Genomic DNA, 19,738 nt, shown 5'->3' with positions numbered 1-19,738 from the left:
CGGGGCATATTAAACTTTAAACATTTATGATTATTCGTCCATCTATTAGTGTTATACTTCAATACTTGTATTATTAATTATAAACGCTTAATATATTGAAGAACAACTATAAACCAACACTTGGAGTTAAATACTTATATATCATTTATTCATTTTCCATAACTTTGGCAAAAATCTTGCCCCAAAATAAATCCTATGACTAAATAAAAACCTATGCCAATAACCAAGTGCCCATTGCTTAGGGGCAGTGGTTGTGGGCTTAGGGGAAGATTTAAAAAATGGGTGCATCAAAATCCACTTTCTATGTGACAAATGACCTTTTGGTGTATGCCCAAATATCTGCATAAGGAATTATGCTAATGTGGGGTCATTTGCCTGGAAGATGATGAACCAGGTCCCCATTTATTGTCCCTTCTTGACTTATTGTTGCATAAAATATATTGGTTTTGGGTCCCACATATATAGGCCATATTAATAGGCGGTTTATATCCATGAATGTTACACACACATAATTACTCACTCTCACTCTACATCAACATTTTAATGCTTCATTAATTTGGCATTTTAACCTCCTACTTGCCTTTGCTTTTGTTCTAATTATATTATGGCCATGTATTTGATCAACAACAACGCCTTCAATAGTTGTACTAAAAATTGACGAGGAATAATTGAATCAAGCAATCAACTTCAAATTTCATTAATTATTTAATTGAATTCATTTTAAGATAATGATCTTTTAAACCCCTATTAACTATCCAACTCATGATCCGATATAATGCATGGCAATATGAACCCAATCTCTCCATCCTCTATTATAAGTCGCACTTAATTTGTCTTTTGTATAGTTTTTTGGACATATATTAGATGGTGGGGTATAATTAATTGGTTGTTTAAGATGAACTGTTCCTTTCGATCCTTTTTGTTCTACTCGTTTACAATTAGAATAGTTTAACATATTCTTCCCATTTAGAATGTATCCATACTTCATATATGATAAAGAATTCATTTAATCTTCTTTTACTACGTATTTATTTGATGGATGTGTCAAAATTTATAAATTAATCATTCTTTTTCATACAAATTTTGATAAAATTATCCACTAATTGATTATCCACATGCATGAATTCAATTTGTAATAGATCCCTAATCCAAACAACCTCGGCCCGAAAAAATGTCAGTTTAAGTAGATTTTATGGGCACAAATTTGCGACCCGACCCAAATTAATTTCATTTTTGGGTTGGGGAAATCTAAAATTTCAGTGTTATTTAGTTAAATTTTTGGCCCAAAATAGCGGGTTTGAGCATAGTTTTATGACCCAAAGTTAGGTCCATACTGGCTATAATTGGACCAAAGCTTGATTCGTGATCACCTCTATTATGTTCTCTTCCCCAAATACTATATTAATTGCCTATTGTGGAAATCAAACTGCATGCTAACACAACGGTTTGTCAAGAGTTGGTCATTTGGCTTAGAAAAAATTGCAAGACCAAAACGATTGTGTCCCACTTAAACCATGCCAATATAAATAGTCATTACCTGCTCTTCGACCGTGAGAGGGGCGGAATAGGACATTTTGAAAACTTGCTTGTTATTTAACTTATTTTGGATGGCTACTTTAGGTTTTTTGAGATTTCCCCCCTTCCTAGCTAGCCTTATAATTACTTCCTTCATACCCTAGGGTTAAGAGGCTTCTTTTAGTCCTTTTTACTACTTTCTTTTTTGAATTATTTAGGTTGACATTAGTCACGTCTTAACTTTTAGTTTAAACGAACCAGTTTAATTGCTATCCTAGTTTAGTTTAATCTTTAAGCTTTTTCAATCACATCTTTCATGCTTTAATCTTTAGAGCTCTCTTGTAACTCTTCATCAATCCTTTCCAAAAGTTTATAGTATATCTTTCTTGTTATTCCCTTATATATATGCATAATTTTTTTCAATATCAACACCCAAATCAATTCAAGCAATAAGAAATAAACTCATACAAACAAAGGCAGTTTGAATAATTGATTTATAGCTCTCATAAATCAACATACATGCATCACCAAATGTTAAATCAAGCGCAACATTAGATAGTACAAGTGTACAACATGCAAGCTTAACATAAATCTATCATACACATTCATATAAATTCCCTCATATTTACCGAGAAAAACATATCACAAGTTCACAACCATGCAACTCAATCGCAATTTCAGCAGTCCATACTTAGCAAATTTACACACTTTTCAGTTTTCACATTGATTTGAGTATAAATCAAGTGAGGAATACTTGATTAAAATTTTATTTTAAATTACACAAATCCTGATTGGAAAAAAAAAAAAATTACATATTTGATAAATACACATTAATACAAATCTAATAAAATTTCATTTGACATTTTTTTACTCAAACAAAATATACTATCTATAAAATCTTAGAAATTGTAAGTATAAATCTCTATAATTATACTCCGTATTAGAAATTAAAGTTTCCAAGACCCGTGTAGCACAAAAAACTCATGGTTTTGGAGGAAGTATTGAGCATGATTGAATGTGACCTTTTTCTTAACTCTCCTTGTGTACTTACACTCTCAGCTCTTCTGATCTTCTAACAATAAACTCCATACTTAGTAACTCGTCAAACTTAGATTCATTGAAATTAGAAATCATGTATGATATGGATCGGAGTCATATAGGGTAGCTAATATCATCATTAACAACTTTGAAGTTGAGGTGATGAAATAGAAGATTAATTTATACGTGCATGAGATTTAATTTAAATCTTTTGAAAATTACTAGACTATTATGAGTATATAATCATGAATTCCATAGAAAAGTAAACCCTAAATGTGTAAAGAAAGTAAGCATTTTCTACCTAGGAACGTGAATCTGTTATAAAAACATGTGGATTACATAAGCATTTAATTAGTTGAATTTATTTGATAAATATATCATAGGATGTTCTGGTATCAATCAATTTCCCTTCTCATAGTAAACCTAATTCGCCCTTTACTTTCTCTAAGTGAGAAACAAGTAATTTTGCATGTGAATGTCAACACTCTTATCCTAAAATTGGCTATATATTCTCAACTCATGATTTTCACACTAAACATGCTACTATAAAACTTTCACATTCTTATATTTACCTTATTTATTTTCTTTTGCTTTTGTTTCATGCTGGATCTAATGCTAGCCAATGAGTTGCTGATAGTAGTTAAGACTGAGTAAACTTATTCGAAAATCCAAAATTCCAATTAGATATGAAATTTGTAAGATGGTGTATGTATCAAATAATACTTTCGTAGTTGATATGGTTACCGGATTGAATATCCAATTTGAAACGCTGGCAAATGGATAGGTTATGATTTAAATGACAATCCAATAAGCTTCATATCTACTTGTTTTTATTTATTTATTTATTTATTTATTTTTTAAGGATTGTTATTTTAAATGTTTACTAATTGCTATACAATTTGAGTATATAGTATAAGTATTACAATAATAATGTAGGTGAAATCATGTGATAATGTTAATCGGTAATTAATAAGTGTTGAAAGATCGACTAATTTTTAATTAAGTTTTAACTTAGGGTCTGTTCACATTTACTGAACTGAACTGATTGGAGCTGAGCTGAAATGAATTGAACTGATTGGAGCTGAACTGAACTGAATTGAACTGAAATGAGTTGAAATGAATCTTTTATTAGAGAAAATTAGGAGTTGAACTGAAGTGAACTGATTGGAGTTGAACTGAACTGATTGGAGCTGAATTGAACTGAAATTAAACTGAAATGAACATGCCCTTAATTTTCGAATTTAATTAGCTAGATGTCATATCGGATATTCAATAGCCAATTCAAAAATTCAGGTATCCAAAATTATCGATTTAGTTGAAGGATATCATTTTTAGTGATATACTCGTATTGATTATCCCATACACCAATTCGGAGATCCAACTCAGTTTTACACTTTTACCCCTAATAGCGGGCAGTGGCATTGGATCACTTTTGATTTTGGATCTAAAACAAAAAGCTTATTGAAGGTGGTCTAGACTAGAATAATATGGAATCTTGAAAGAACTTGTTTCGTTGCTTGTCAAAATGAACTTTCCTTGAAAAAAGTCAAAGTAGAAACCGTGTAATTTCCACGTTAACATACATGGAAAACTTGTAAGATTCATTAGTCACTAATTAGCGAAATTGCGTCCTAAAATTATCATCGGACGTAATAATTTTTTAATCCTTTTCCTTAAATACCCTTACTAATCCCTACTTTCATGCAAAAATATCTTGTAAGATTTTCACCAAAAAAAAAAAAAAAAGTATATCTTGTAACATTTTGGGATTTGTAACCTAATATTAAATCAAAATCATTTTCACCAAAAAAATTAATATTTATCAAAATCATGGGAAGATTAGTTTTATCAACTTTTATTATAATTTGTAGCCTCACTGATCATCAATCTATCTATAATTAATACTAAAATAACAATTGTTGACATCATCCTTTTTTCAAATTGTTCACGTGTCAGCTTCTTCTTCAATTTTTTACCGCCTAAATTTTTTTTTCTCTTCCAATTTTCATTACTTTTTTAATTTTTATTTATTTATTTATTTTTTAATTTTGAAAAGTTAATATTAACTACAACATACTTTTATGCAATACATTATCTTAAGTTATATTCTCTCCAAAAAAAAAAAAAAATGTTACACATAGATAATCTTAAAGAGAGCAAATATTAACCATGTATTTTATGTGATTACTCCTAATAATCTAATTACAAAGTCCACTAAATTTTACACATAAATTTTCTTTTGATTATATTATTTTAATTTTTACAGTTTTGTTTATGTTAATACAAAGATTTTACATATTTTGAGTGATAATTTGACTTAAAAATGTACACAATTATAAATTATTTTTATAATATCCGTGCATCGCACGGGAACTAATCTAGTATATTTTTAAAATAATACTCCGTATTTAATTGGCTTTATACATGCGAAATGCTGAGATATTATTTCCGTATTATTGATTAGAATGTCATGCAATCAAATGTAATATACTATTATATATACTGCTATATTTTCTATTAAATTGTTAATTAGGGAGCTAAGGGAATTTTTGAGTTCGGAACTCATAATCAGTCTGCCATCGTGTCCATTAGACATCAGTCGACTTACTTAGCTCGAATCATAAACTTTGTGTCAAGTAAACGTTAATCGGATCAATTATTGCTTGAGTCAAAATAAAGTTCGATTGATCTCAATCAATCGTTACTCGGTGTAGTCGAATTAATAGCATGTCAATATATATTGAATTAGGTCTAAATCTGAATCAAATTCTATTGGGTCGGGGCTTTCATGGTTGCATTAGTTTTAAGGTACGTGACTAACTTGGGTTTATGTTGCAACTGTTAAAGAACCGTCTCAACCAAAAGCTTAAGTTGGTGGTTGAGATCTAGGAATATGTTTTAATACTCTATCACTTAAAATTTTCAGGTTAACATGGAATGATTTTGTAGGTCGAGATTGGCTTATTATAGATTAAACAAAAATAAAGATTTTTAGCTTATTTTTTCTTAGTTTTTGTTGATTTTTTTTATTTTTTTTTAAACGTACCATATCACTTGAACATTTAAATTGTGTTGCAAATGGGTTTAGCCAAGATCGAGGATCATATTTTGAAGGGAAAAGTCCAATATAAAATATTGCTATCTATCATTATTCTGATTGTGTGACCAATACTAATATCCGAAAGTGATGTTTTACTCCTAAACTAAGCCTATAGTATCCCAATCTAGTTCATGAGATGGGTATAGTCCACTTTTAATAGTAATTAAAGTTGGGTGTTTAATTATGTAAGATTAGTACTTCACAACAATGTATTAATTTATGGTCACCTAACTTTACATATCTATATTATTTTAAAAAAATTGTTACATTTTTTTGCTTATTCATTAAACTAAGCGTGTAATATAAAGTCTATGTTTAAATGAACTTAATTAGTTTAATTGTATGTTCATATGTTGGTAGGAAAACTTGTGCCTTCAACAACCATTACAAGCGATATACAAATAATTTCCAAAAATTAATAAACTAATACTTCCATAAATATACAATTTGGTCGCAATTATAACTTTGTTAATGTACAAATAATTTTTATGCGGTCTATTAGGTTTGACTTCATACACCATAGTTCCTAGGGTAGCCTTAGCCTTTAATTTAGTGATTTTTTCAACAAAAATATTAGAAAACGAAAAAGAGATAAATAATAACTAGAGATATTAAAAATGGTTAGTCCAAAAATCATGCGAGATGAAAGGCATACTTCCTTATTGTTATAACTGCTTTGGACGAGTCGCAATTTGCATGACATATAGCTTTGCTTTTTGAAAGCTGATATTGAACAAGATTTCTATAACACAATGCAAGATTTTAAGGTTTTTGTGTGAATAGACGAGTTAGTTTAGTTGGTATAGTTTTTGATGAAATCATCAGAATATCTATCAAGCAATTGAAACATACTCATACTTGTTACTAGATATGATCATAAGGGAATATGGCTTCTCCTAGTAAATTCCTAGTGATTGTCGATCTTGATGTGTGTTTAAGAACCACGTACACGGGGTATATGTAACAACCAATATATTTCACTTTCGAAATTCATCAAATTGGTAAAACTTGACAAATCCAATAAATGGGGACCTAAGTGCATGGCTTTGTTTTGCCATTTGAAGTAAGATTAGATCCATTAGAGTGAAGGGTTACTTTCATTATCGGCTGTTTTCTTTGATAATTTCAGGGGCTTGATGAAGACAAATACTTTTCATTTGTGTGATCACGAATGACTCACATCTGCCCTGATTTGGGCTTAATATGTCAAGCTAATACATTGCATGCGTTGTTGTTGCGATGATAAAATAACTAAAAGGACCGAACATTTTCGAGGACCACGCTAATTATGTTCCCCATAGTACTCAATTTGTTTTTGATGTACAAATAATCATAAGGTGTATGTGTAGTTGCTTTGTATATAAAAAGATTTAATTTTAAAGGACTACTATTAGGACCTTACGGATTAAGTTAGTTGGGATAACACATGCACTTTCATAGCTAGATTATGTGATTAACTTGAACGTATATGTCTTTTTTTTAGTTAGATTTTATACTCTTTTTTTAATCACATATTAAATGTTTGATCAAAAGGCGGTCTAAAATATTTATACTTATAATGGATTGAATTGGTGGCTTCATTGAAGAAAAATATATGGAATTCAAATTCTATATTTTCGCAAATATATGCAATTTCTTTTAAAGAAAAATATATGCAATTTAATGATATGCATGGTACCGTGGTACGTGGGAGAGACTCGAAATCATGTGCTAATCCGTATTGCATAATGAATTTCATGTGCATAAAGTACAAACCCTAGGATTTTATGTTGTAAATTTTATAATGAACTAGCTAAGCTAGGAGCTACAAAAGTTACATTATAATGGTCAAGTTATTAGCATTGTATATAAAATATGCAAGGGGGTTGCATGCATGTTTTAGGCCTTCTTCGTTTTTATCCTTTTATATGCTACCCTAATACCTATGATATCTTTTTCTAATTGTATGTTTTTGAGAATGATGACATTGGTCTAAAGGTAGCATACAAGCTAGTTTAATGAAAATGATAATTATTAATCAATCATGGAGTAACATATATTCAAGCTTTATTTTCTCATAAATTTTATACTAATGTTGTACCATTTTAGGACATATAATTAATGTATATGGACATTCTATAAGGTTATTATATTGGATATATATACCCTAGTAGTCCTTATTGTTGTTAAAAATTTCTATTACCACGTCATGTTTATTATACTCTGTATTCATTACATGGCGTTTATCTATTTATGGATTTTAATTTTTCCTTTTAAAAATATTTTTATATAATTTGATATATATACTTCCTTTGATCAAATTTCTATAGGCCAATTTCCATTATTTCCAATATAAATGTCACAAACATTCTAAAAAAAATCAGATATACAATAAAAATATTGTATATCCGCTACAATGTTATCTAAAAATGATCAAAAGTTACCCTTTAATGAATGAAAGTTACCCATTATATATAAGTTACCCTGATATAAATAAAAACTATTTATGCTTTACTGATAAAAGATACCCAAAAATATGTAAAACTTACCCTAAATTCAACAGAAGTTATCCCGATGTACAATGTACAATAATATTACTGTACATCAGTTGTATACAAAAGTTCTTGTTTAAATATATATAAATTATATTGCAGACTCTTTTTGTCATTTTCATTGGTTGTCATAATTTTTTATTATACTTATATAAAGATATTATTCTCCAAATATATATGCATTGACACCAACTTTTATATGTTGTTGGCTACACCAAGTGGCCAATTATATGGCTTACTTTGTTAGTGCTATAAGGGTTACTATGTCAGTGTTATAGGACGGTTATTTTGTTCTTTTATAAGAGGTAACTTGATATGCTCAATCACACACAAAATATGCTGATGCATTGAAAACTATGGAAAAGGATGGAGTTGTTTTTTTTTCTTCAAACACCGAGTTATGTTCATACATCATACTTCTATTTCATAAGTTTTTACAGATCAAATTCACAGTAATGGGTACTTAGGAACTTAGCTTCAAAAATCAGGGAAAATAATCGAGAGTGCTACTTGTACTGTCATGTACTTCTGGACTTGGACTTACATCAAAAAGTAAAAGTTAATTTGGGCTGGCAAAACGGGCCACTTTATTAAGCCCTTTATTGTGAGAATGATATTCTTTAAAAAGAAAAAGAACAAAAAGCCCAGCCCAATTCGAAACACAAATGCGATTTCTCTTTTTTGTTAAAAAAAACACAAATGTAATAAAAACTCTATAATCATCTACACATTTTTAGCATACTCGTTTGCCAATTGCCATTACTTGTTCGGAGCTAGAACTAGAAGCTGTGATTATTAGAGATCGATCAAAATAGTAGATTAGGTCATCTACTATTACTAACAAAACTTGTTGTGAAAACTTTAATAATTTAATTGTCTAAGATGACTTTATATTAATAATTTGTATTACTAAATTTGGCATATAATCATTGTTCGTTAACCGTACCCATTCCTTCCTCATTGTACTTTGCTGTTACCGTTAGTAAATCAGTAGTAATATTATAAATGAATACATAAACGTGGCCTTCAGAGATGGAGAGAGTAGTAGTTTAAAAGTAATACGAATAACAATTTCAAAGCGCAGCTTTGGTTACCATAGACATAAAGATTAAATAAACTACTCCCTCCATCTTTCTTGTTTGCTCCATTTGAATTTCATGGTATCCAAAACACATCTTAAAATGTAACTATTTTCACTTTTGTTTATGCCATAATTATAAAAATATGATATTTTAGAAGTAAATATTCATAATTTGAATCAGATTAAATAAGATCTCATATGACTATATTACGGAGTATTTCTTATGATTTATAAAATTGTGATAATTAGTGATCAAAGTTTGCCTCACAAAAGTGCAATTGAGCAAACAAATCAGGATAGATGAGGGAGTGTAATTCTTAGAAGAACAAGAATTTTGAAAGATAAGCTTTTCCTTTGGTGATGTGGAAAAGAGAGAATGTAAGAATCGCACAAAGTGATTGGTATGCAATAACTTATTGTTACATTTCCACAACACGTAGAAAGTAATGAAAGTAACATAAATAATTATTAATTAACACAAATTAGTATGTTTGTCCATAGAAAAGGAGCCACCTATATGATCTAAACTATATATTTTAAATCAATAATGCTTCTATCTTGCCCAATTAGCATTACATACATACCAACTTTATATGCACTAAAAGACAAAATGGGGATTGGCAAACTAGTGTTCTTTAGTTTATTTAACACTAATATATAATTAGTTCAAACTAATTACTAATATCACTCTACATACTTAAAATCTAATCAGACATTGACTAATCAGCTAGTATTCATATCATGTTGGATGTTTGAGATCTAACCAGAAATAAACTCCCTAACAAATTAGAATAATGCTAAATAAATTTTTCAAACTCGAAATGAATTTTGATGTTAATTAAAATGGAACAAGTTGTTTATCTATTGGTTGCGGTCAGTCTCTCCTACTTATTCAAATAATTGTATATTTCCTACCTAAATATAATTTTTTTTTCAACACAACTCGTTGCCCGTGTGCATAATTCACGTGCATTGAGGCTACTACATTTGTCTTTTTGTTTGGGGTCAAGATTATTGAATATTTTAATAGATGAAGAGGAAGAACATTTGTTCCCTAAGATGATACCAATGACTATAATATGATTAATTAAATTAACATAATGTTAATGTCATAAGCTGATAATGCGCACCTAACTTTCCATAAGTAGATCCTTCGTGTACAAATTAGGAGAGCTCTTGAGCTTGCTTACGAATTTAGCAATGGGCCCACTTTGTAAGCACGTAGCTACCAACCAATAAAATTTTGACAAAACTGAAGAATGGGCTTGTATAAGACAAGTGGATAGGCTAGTAATGTTGACTTTTTGCTTATTTTATTTATTTTTTTGGACTTTTGCTCCTAAGTGATGTTGAATATAATTTTGTAATTAGTAATAATAGATGGGGATTAATTATAAAACTATATGAATTGATATTCATATTTCTCATTGTGATTGTGTATGTCCTCATGTCAAGAACAGGAGAGCATGTACATGATCAATTGGAGAGTATTATAAAGAAAAAAATGACATCATCAACTCATCATCATCATCGTCATCGAGAAGAATCATCAAGAAAGAAAAATAACTTCCAAAATTATTGCAATAGTACATCCTATCTTTATCACTTATTACATGATTACATCAAGGTTTTATTCTTATCTCGAGTAATAGAGGTTTAGAGTTCGTATCTCAACAATTCAAAATTATTATGGATGGGGATTATCCTCTTACGTTTTTTCCCCTATTCCCAAGTGGACCAAAAACAATGCAAAGGACAAAGTCTAATAAGCTAAAGGTCCTCTTTCCCTTGAAAAAAAAAAGAATGAAATTTTTTCAAAATATAAAGATTTACACGATACTTGCATAATTGCGTTATTATAAGCCCCCTTTTCCTTAAGAAATTCTATTCTAAACCTTAATACATAAATATTTGATTAACTTTTTAAATAAATGAAGTATGTGATATTTATTGCATATGGGAGGAGTGTATACTGTATAGTAATAAGTTGTCATGAGACTCATGACTACACGAGTAGGGCAAAGAATGAAATATTTCCACCCACATTCTTACCATGTTGGGATGCAGCCTATCACAATTCACAAAGGCCAATCTAGATTAGATATATCTCTTTCTTTCTTCTTCTCTTATTCCCACAAAAATTTTTATATGAATGATTTATAGTCCCAAATGTGCAACATTTATTAGGAAAATTTCTACTTCAATGATGAGTTGATCACATGATATTCTTTTGAAAAAAACTATTGTGGAATCAAACTTGATCATAACTCATAAGTAAGATATTTTGGGAAGAAAAAGAGTTTTCATTGTATTGGTGAAAGGCTTAATCAAATAATTACTATGTCCATAAGAAAATGTTCATTACACTTGAATTATAGATCGGATAATGTTTAAAGTTCTATCCGACGGTATGATATCTTTTAAAAAATACAATTACTATGTCCATAAGAACGTTCATGTATATATTTCAATTTATTGAATGAGAAAGCCACGACAATTATTTCTCATGAAAGGCAAAAGCTTTCTAGAAAGAGCCTTATAAACTTTTAAATTATATTATAAGTACTATTTCCAATAATGAACACTTGAATTTCTAAAAGTGCTAAGTGAGGTGACATAAAAATGCATCAAAACTAGCATAATACCACAATTATGAGGCAACGAGCAAGAGTTAACCGAAAGTATGTGTACAAGGCCTACAAATCATTAATGAACCTAAGGAAAAACGTTAAAGATGTATTGGCAGAATTCCTACGCTACGTATTCATGTAGATATTACTACATATATACCTTTATGTTTGATGTATGATTATCATTTTGTAATGCGACCCCCTCCCCTGTTTTTTAAAGGGTAAGTTGTGCAACAAATTAACAATTTAATCATACGGAGTATCATATTAGCTAGAGAGGCGTGTTTTTAGGGCTCGCGATGGAATAGGATGATAATATGAGGTCATTTTAAACAATTTTATAGCTTATTTTAGCTAATTTTACATTGTATTTTGGTCACCTATTTTCTATTATTGATTTTATAGGCCTTACATGATTTCTTAATTTTTATAGGATATATAGAAGTACATTATTTCTTGATCTCTTCTAATAGCTTAGTACTTGTTGTGTAAAAGGAAAAAAAAAAAACTTAGTACTCTGTTCATGATTTAAGTTGTATTAGCAATATTAATCTACAAAAGTAAAGTTGCCTAGTGTTGAGTATGGTGACTTTTAATAATCCATATTACTCGTAATATTAATTATGTATCCAAATTATGGTGGGACATTTGCGTTCGTTCCAAAAGCGTTTTCAACGTCCACAAGTGGTATGATGGTTTAATGCAAATACAATTTTCCATAGTATAAGTTAGCCGCTAAAATAAGAGATTAGGGTTTGGTCATTGTTATGGTGGTCCGTGCATAGCTTTTTGATTTTGACGATTTATTCGTAATATAAATTTGGAGGCTATATTGTGGAACTAGCTATTTCATTTAAAGCTTACTTTATAGATTTTGATTAATTTAAATTTGAGTTTGGTTAGGCCCCAGTTGGAGAAAATCTCTCATAAGTCCTAATAAATGTTATCGAGTTTCTATATAAGCTTGAATCCAATAACTCTAACTAATTATAAGATGAAAAATCTTTCTCACCGCTTGATTTAAACACTTAATCATTAAGTAATAAGAAGTAACGAAGAATTTTGAAGCAGTTATTCGCTAATACATAACGTGAAAGCTATTCGAAGGACACTTGGAAGCTAGTCAAGTGCTAATTCGAAATCCTTTTCAGCCGTCAACCTTAGCTGCCAATATGCCAAAATCTGTTGTGCATATTCATCAAACCCTAAATTTTGTTGAAAATTGCCTTGAATTGACATATATGTGATGATTGAGCATATTATTACTTTATAATGACTGTAATAAATCACGCATATGTACATTTGTATGGGGTTATGACTTGAATCAAGATTTTGGTTTGGTGGCATAAAGTATCTATTCTAACAAAAGTAACATTTACTTGTACTATTTAAATTATTAAATTAAAATGATCTTAAACTTACAAGGTAAAATTAATAATATTGAAATTGATTGAATTTTGAGATAAGACGCGCATATTACATATTCAGATATAAAAGAGTACAAAACATGCAACAACGAACATCAAAAATGCTATTTGAGTTTTTCCATGAATTTGAACAATAAAAGTATGTTAAAAATTCCATACAATGAACTACATAACATAAGCCAATAAAATAATATTTCTTTATCATATTCGAAATAAATCAATGTCTTATGTGCAACTATTCGAACTAGATAAAGAAGTTCGGCGCCTCAATTTTGGCACTACATTTTACATTCCATCACATTGTGCATTGAACCTTATACCCTTCTTTCCCTATAACCAAACTAGCAAAAAAATTGACAAACTCAACCATCATCCTTTTGCCTTTCCGTTACAATAACCCCCTAAAACAAAATAATAATAATAATAATAATATTTTAATCATAGACTAAAACTTCTTTTACTTTTTTTCTTCACTTCTATGATTCTATCTCCCCAAAAGTTAGCCCAACGAATGAGAGATATTTACAACTAATAACCCTCTAATTTCCTTTGTCCCCAATTGTTTTACTACACAAAACTGTTTTAATCTCGAGTCTACTGTCTGTATCCATATCCGAACCCAGATAACTGATTCGAGTAACCCAACCCGAACAAATCGACCGAGTTGTTGTTGTAGTTTTGATTAAACAAGTTTGTGTTGTGATTGAAATAACCCGAGCTGAACCTTTGGTTTGATGTAATTCCACTTTGGACCTCCTCATCGACTAACCCGGATGTACGTATTTTGTTTTCCACGGGTGACTCCACTTGTGACAAAGGTGGTAACGAAGGGATAAACAAGTCATTTCCATTATTTCTAATGTTGTTTACTTGCCCCGATTGAGGTTGGGCTGACCCGGTAAAGGCGAATTCAGGTGCCGCGGTTAACCCGGCAAGTACAGCCCAATCGAAGCTACCCGACCCGAGTTGCTGAAGGTTAAACTTGTCATTTTGCTGCTGCTGTTGTTGCTGTTGCTGTTGTTGCTGATGTTGTTGTTGTTGTTGGGCAACATTGTTATTATTCTTCAAAGAGTTCATACGTGGCAAAGCGAATGAACGGTCATCAATTTCCGGTAAAGATTCTAATACGTCATCAAGGTGTGATGATGACGATGAAGATGTTTCACCTGTTGTGCTTGTTTCCTTGCTCATTGTAGGCTTTGCCGCACTCGAATTTTTCTTGTAGATACGACATAACACCCAGTCGTCCAGCTGATTAACAAAAATATCATACGCGTTAGCTAAATTAACACTTGAAAAAAAAAAATACTAATCGATTTTTTTTATAAAAAAAAAATTGTATACAGCAGACTTAGTCACGCTAACAAACCTTAGAACTGCCGGATTTACGGGTGTTCTCGGTAAGACGATACTCGTGCATGATCCAATTGGTTTTGGTACCCTTAGGCGCTTTACCAACATAAAACACAAGCGCCTTCTTAATTCCGACCTTTCTCCCTTGTGTTGTTATAATCTTATCGGTTCCGGTAGCCTTCCAATACCCCGAACCCGCTACTCTATTGGGTCGTGACCCGTTCGGGTATTTCCGATCTCTTGGACTAAAGAAATACCATTCTTTTTCTCCAAACATCGCCTTACCTACACAAAATTCATAATTTATCACGTTAATAAACAAAATTCGACGACTTTATTAAAAAATGTAACACCAAAGGGAACTCGATCCAAGTAGAGGACTTACTAGGTAAAACCCAAGGATCGAACTTATAAAGATCAATTTCGGCTATAATTTGAAGAGAAAATTGATGACCAGCAACCTTTCTACACAAATATTGAACCAAAAGTTCTTCATCAGTAGGATAAAACCGAAATCCCGGTGGTAAACTCAATTGAGCCAAAGGATCTTTCTCTTGAACTCCCATTTTATAATCAATCAAATCAAATCTTCTCACAAATTCGCAATTAACTAATTCTACAATTTTTTTTTTGCTTTTGTTTAATTGGGAGTAGAATAATATTTGAATATTTCAACTGCCAATTTTTCGAAATATAGAAGGAGGGAGGTCCATATTTATACAAAAATAAAAGGGGAATTATGTGTAACAATTTTTTTTAGAGATAAGTACGGAATGTCCTTGTCTTACCTCTTGAAATAGGGCCCACAAAAGGGTAAAAATGGTGAACCGGTTAGAGAACGACACGTATCATGTATTCGGGGGTTTATTGAGATGGCCGACCTTATCTTTACTACACGGAAAAAAGCAGCAGAGAATAGAGTTGAGTCACTAGTAGGGCTGGCAAAAACTGACCCGACCCGAAAACCCGACCCGAACCCGACACGAAAAGAGCGGGTTAGGGTTGAGATTTTCGACCCGAAAACTTAAATGGGTTGACACGAACCCGAACCCGAAATTAAATGGGTTAGGTTAAGGTTGAATATCTCAACCCGAAAACGACCCACCTAACCCGAAAAAAAAATTCAGGTCAATATCAGGTCGGGTCAACCCGAACCCGACCTGATAACTCGAAATAAATTAAGTTACAAAACCAAAAAAAATCGAAAAAACCTTCTAATGGGCCAGCCCAATAAACTAAAGAGGCTCCATATATACTATCAAAACCCTAAATCCTCTTCATTTCCCTCATTTCATTCAGCCGTTTTCAACCTTCTCTCTCTTAAATTTTCTCTGTCCTCAAAAATACTAAAATCCATTAGACATTGTTGAATCCGAATACTCCATCGTTGTTGAATTCGAGTTTTCTCCTCTCTTCTCACTCTCATACGGTATTTAACTATTGTTTTCATGCTTCTTCTTGATAATTTATGAATTTATGCGAATAGATCTTGTTAGTTCACAAGTATACTAATTATTCTTGCTAATTTATGAATTTATGCGAATTGATCTTGTTAGTTTATGTATTTTTGTTGTTTATTTTTGCTAATTTATGAATTTATGTGAATTGGTCTTGCTAGTTCATGTATTTTTGTTGTTTATTTTGCATAATTTATGAATTTATGCGTTCTTAATTGTTCATTTTCAGCATAATCTGTTCGAAATTGTCCTGTTTTAAATTATTTTTATTCTGCATGCTCTTGTAACTATTAGTTTCCTTTTCTTGTGACTGAAACGCATGTTATCATATGAGGTTTAATTATTCATTATTCTAATTTATGAATTAAATGCATGTTATGAGATTTAATTAGTCTTGTGACTTGTGACTGTTATGTTGGCAGGAAGTAATGTCCAACGAATCATGTTCAATTGGAAATGCTTGGTGGATCAATTAGAGGTGGAGAACAAGAATGATACGCCCCATAATGACCCGATCTTGATCCAATTGCAAGCCATATTGAATCCCTAATCTGATTTGAGAACTAGAAATTTGAACTTGTGTTTTTGAAACTTGGTTTGTAATTTGTTTACTCTTGGTTTGTAATTAATAATTAGGTATCGTACTTAACTATGCGTTTTATTTTGGACTATTTGTTAGGATTGAAGCACTAAATGTTTGAACCTTTGCTTTGTTTGCCTGAAAATACAAGGGTTAGAAAAATTTAGGTGGTTTGAAACTTTGAAAAATTAGAGGTCATTTTCAGATCAGTTTCAGGTTAATTTCAGGTTAACATAACCTTATTTAAACCCAAATAAAAATTCAGGTCAAATAAGGTCATTTTCAGGTTGACCCGAACCTGAAAAAATCAGGTTCAGGTTGAGGTTTTCAACCCGAAATGTTAAACGGATCAGGTTCAGGTCAGGGGGTAGCTGACCCGAAATCAGCTAACCCGAACACGGACCCGACCCGACCTGATCCGATTGCCAGCCCTAGTCACTAGTATTAAAAGAAGGACACGTGTCGGTAAAAATAAGGAGATGTTCTAGAAGGTTTTAGGGAAGAGGTGGGCGGGGTATTTTTCATGTGTGTGTGTGCAGTAATCCACGTCGGTAAACTTAGGGGAAATAATACTTGGACACGTGCTTACACGTGTGCTGCTTCAAATGACTGCGTTAGGTTGTGAATTTTGGAGTTATTTGCGGTAATTATTAGACCAAATGATTAATTACTGCTGACATTTCAGGAGATTAGACGCACATTTGTCATAGACTTATACTCCGTAGTATATGCGGTAAATGCAAAAGTGAATTATATACATAGGAGATTCCCCCCCCCCCCCCCCCCCCCCCCTCTCCCTCCTTTTTTTTAATGGGTTTTTGATAGTTGAAGGTTGCTAATTTTGGTAAGGATGGCTTGCTTGGTTGTATAGTAGATTTTAAGGATTTGACTAAGTCAAAGCTTTACTTTTTTTTAATCTTTGCAAAATAATCGACATACTTATTAGGTCATGGTTCTTTTAAGCTGCTCTACTTAGAAGCTTTAACAAGACAGACTCTTGCTTCATTACTTGACTACTCCGATTAAGAGTTAATGCCACGGTTAATAGGTACTCTCACATCCACGTTTTTCATAACAAGGCTATTACAGTATAAATCTCATAATGATGTGAAACACAATTTATTTATTTTAATATTTTTAACTAACTTAATGAAAAAAAATTGTATGATAATATAATTGCAGCAATTGACATTTCAAAGTTAAAAGTTAGTAAACTTTGACTGTAGTTCTAAACTAATACTGAGTATACAATATGTTAAATCAGAGACAAATTAATATGAAAATAATTCTCTGTATTCTTCCTTTGATATTCACGGCCAAATACATATATATATACACTACTAGGGTAACGAACCCCAATATCCTACCATATCTTTTCACAAGATATATTTCCTAAAGATATATTTCCTAAAATATATCACAATAATATCTCCAATACCCCCCCTCAAGTTGGAGCATACGGGTCACAAATGCCCAACTTGCGGAGTAAAAATTCAAACTTGACCTTTCCCAAAGCCTTTGTAAAGATGTCAGCCAACTGAAGCGTCGTAGGTACATATGACGGTTTTATAAGACCTTCTGTTATGGCGTCCCTAACAAAATGACAATCGACTTCAATATGTTTCGTTCGCTCATGAAACACCGGATTCTTCGCAATGTATAATGCCGATTGACTGTCACAATAGAGGTGCATGCCACTCTCATGTCGCACACCTAAATCTCTCAAAATCCGCTTTAACCACTTCAACTCACGAGTACAAGCAGACATGGACCTATACTCTGCCTCTGCAGAACTCATAGCAACTGTGGGTTGTTTCTTGGTCTTCCACGACACGGGAGATAAACCAAGAAACACAAACCAACCTGTCAACGATCTCCGAGACAAAGGACAACTCGCCCAATCCGAATCACACCATCCTTCTAACTGTAGAGCACTATCAGACCGAAGTAGAATACCTTGACCTGGACTCTTCTTCAAGTATTTCACAACTCTCAAGGCAGCATCCCAATGCTCTACCCTCGGACTCTGCATAAATTGAGATAAAATATGCACAGAATAGGCCAGGTCCGGCCTAGTGACAGCTAAATAAATCAAACGTCCTATGAGACGTCTATACCTTTCGACATCATGAAAAAAATCACCTTCCGCCAGAGCTAGCCTGTGGTTTTGCTCCATAGGAAAATCTGCTGGTTTTGCATCAAGTAACCCTGTTTCAGTAATAATGTCTAAGGCATACTTCTTCTGACACATGAAAATCCCCTGTTTGTTTCTGGCTATCTCTAGCCCCAAAAAATATTTCAACACACCCAAGTCCTTCATCTTGAAACACTCACCTAGATATGCCTTGAACGACAACAAGGCAGTTTTATCGTTCCCTGCAACAATTAAATCATCGACATAAACTAGCACATTAAGTTGCATTTTCCCTCGTGTCAGAGTAAAAAGAGAATAATCATAGTATGACTGTTTAAAGCCATAATTCTTCAAAGCCGTTGTCAATTTTGCAAACCAACACCGAGGAGCTTGCTTCAAACCATACAATGACTTGTTCATCCTGCACACTTTCCCTGAATTATCTTTGTTAAAACCAGAGGGAATTTTCATGTATACCTCTTCCTCTAAGTCGCCATGTAAGAAAGCATTGTGAACGTCCATCTGATGTACCTCCCAATTCTTCACTGCTGCAACCGCAAGAAAAGTACGAACTGTCACCATTTTGGCTACCGGAGCAAATGTCTCATTATAGTCTAGGCCTTCAACCTGATGATTGCCAAATATGACTAGTCTAGCCTTCAATCTTTGAAGAATCCCGTGCTCATCATACTTTTCTTTGAAAACCCATTTACTCCCTAGTGCCTTCTTACCACGGGGTAAGTCTACTAGCTCCCACGTGCCTTGATCCTCAAGTGCCTGAATCTCATCAGCCATGGCCTTTCTCCATCCTTCATGTCTCATAGCTTCCTTGAAATTTTTCGGCTCATTACCACCTGTAATCGCTGCAATATAGTGTCTATGTTGTGCAGAA

At 32.1% G+C, this 19,738-nt stretch overlaps 1 protein-coding gene and 1 long non-coding RNA gene across 2 annotated transcripts; one reads left to right on the top strand and one right to left on the bottom strand.

Moving 5' to 3' along the window:
- Positions 1-13,497: 13,497 nt before the first annotated feature.
- Positions 13,498-15,384, bottom strand: LOC145574872 (NAC domain-containing protein 72-like). The gene is made up of 3 exons (XM_081632743.1): positions 15,061-15,384; positions 14,692-14,960; positions 13,498-14,573 (listed from the first exon to the last, which is right to left on the bottom strand). Exons 1-3 carry the CDS (start codon positions 15,239-15,241, stop codon positions 13,917-13,919), a joined length of 1,107 nt encoding a protein of 368 aa, XP_081488869.1. The 5' UTR covers positions 15,242-15,384; the 3' UTR covers positions 13,498-13,916.
- Positions 15,385-15,972: 588 nt separating this feature from the next.
- Positions 15,973-16,781, top strand: LOC145576791 (uncharacterized). Its single transcript, XR_014098555.1, has 2 exons — positions 15,973-16,104; positions 16,555-16,781. It is a non-coding gene; the product is annotated as an uncharacterized LOC145576791 (long non-coding RNA).
- The last annotated feature ends 2,957 nt before the right edge of the window (positions 16,782-19,738 follow it).

This window comes from Chenopodium album, chromosome 13 (genome assembly GCF_948465745.1).
Source record: "Chenopodium album chromosome 13, dcCheAlbu1.1, whole genome shotgun sequence".
NCBI lineage: Eukaryota > Viridiplantae > Streptophyta > Magnoliopsida > Caryophyllales > Amaranthaceae > Chenopodium > Chenopodium album.
This window is presented reverse-complemented; position numbering and strand designations above follow the sequence as displayed.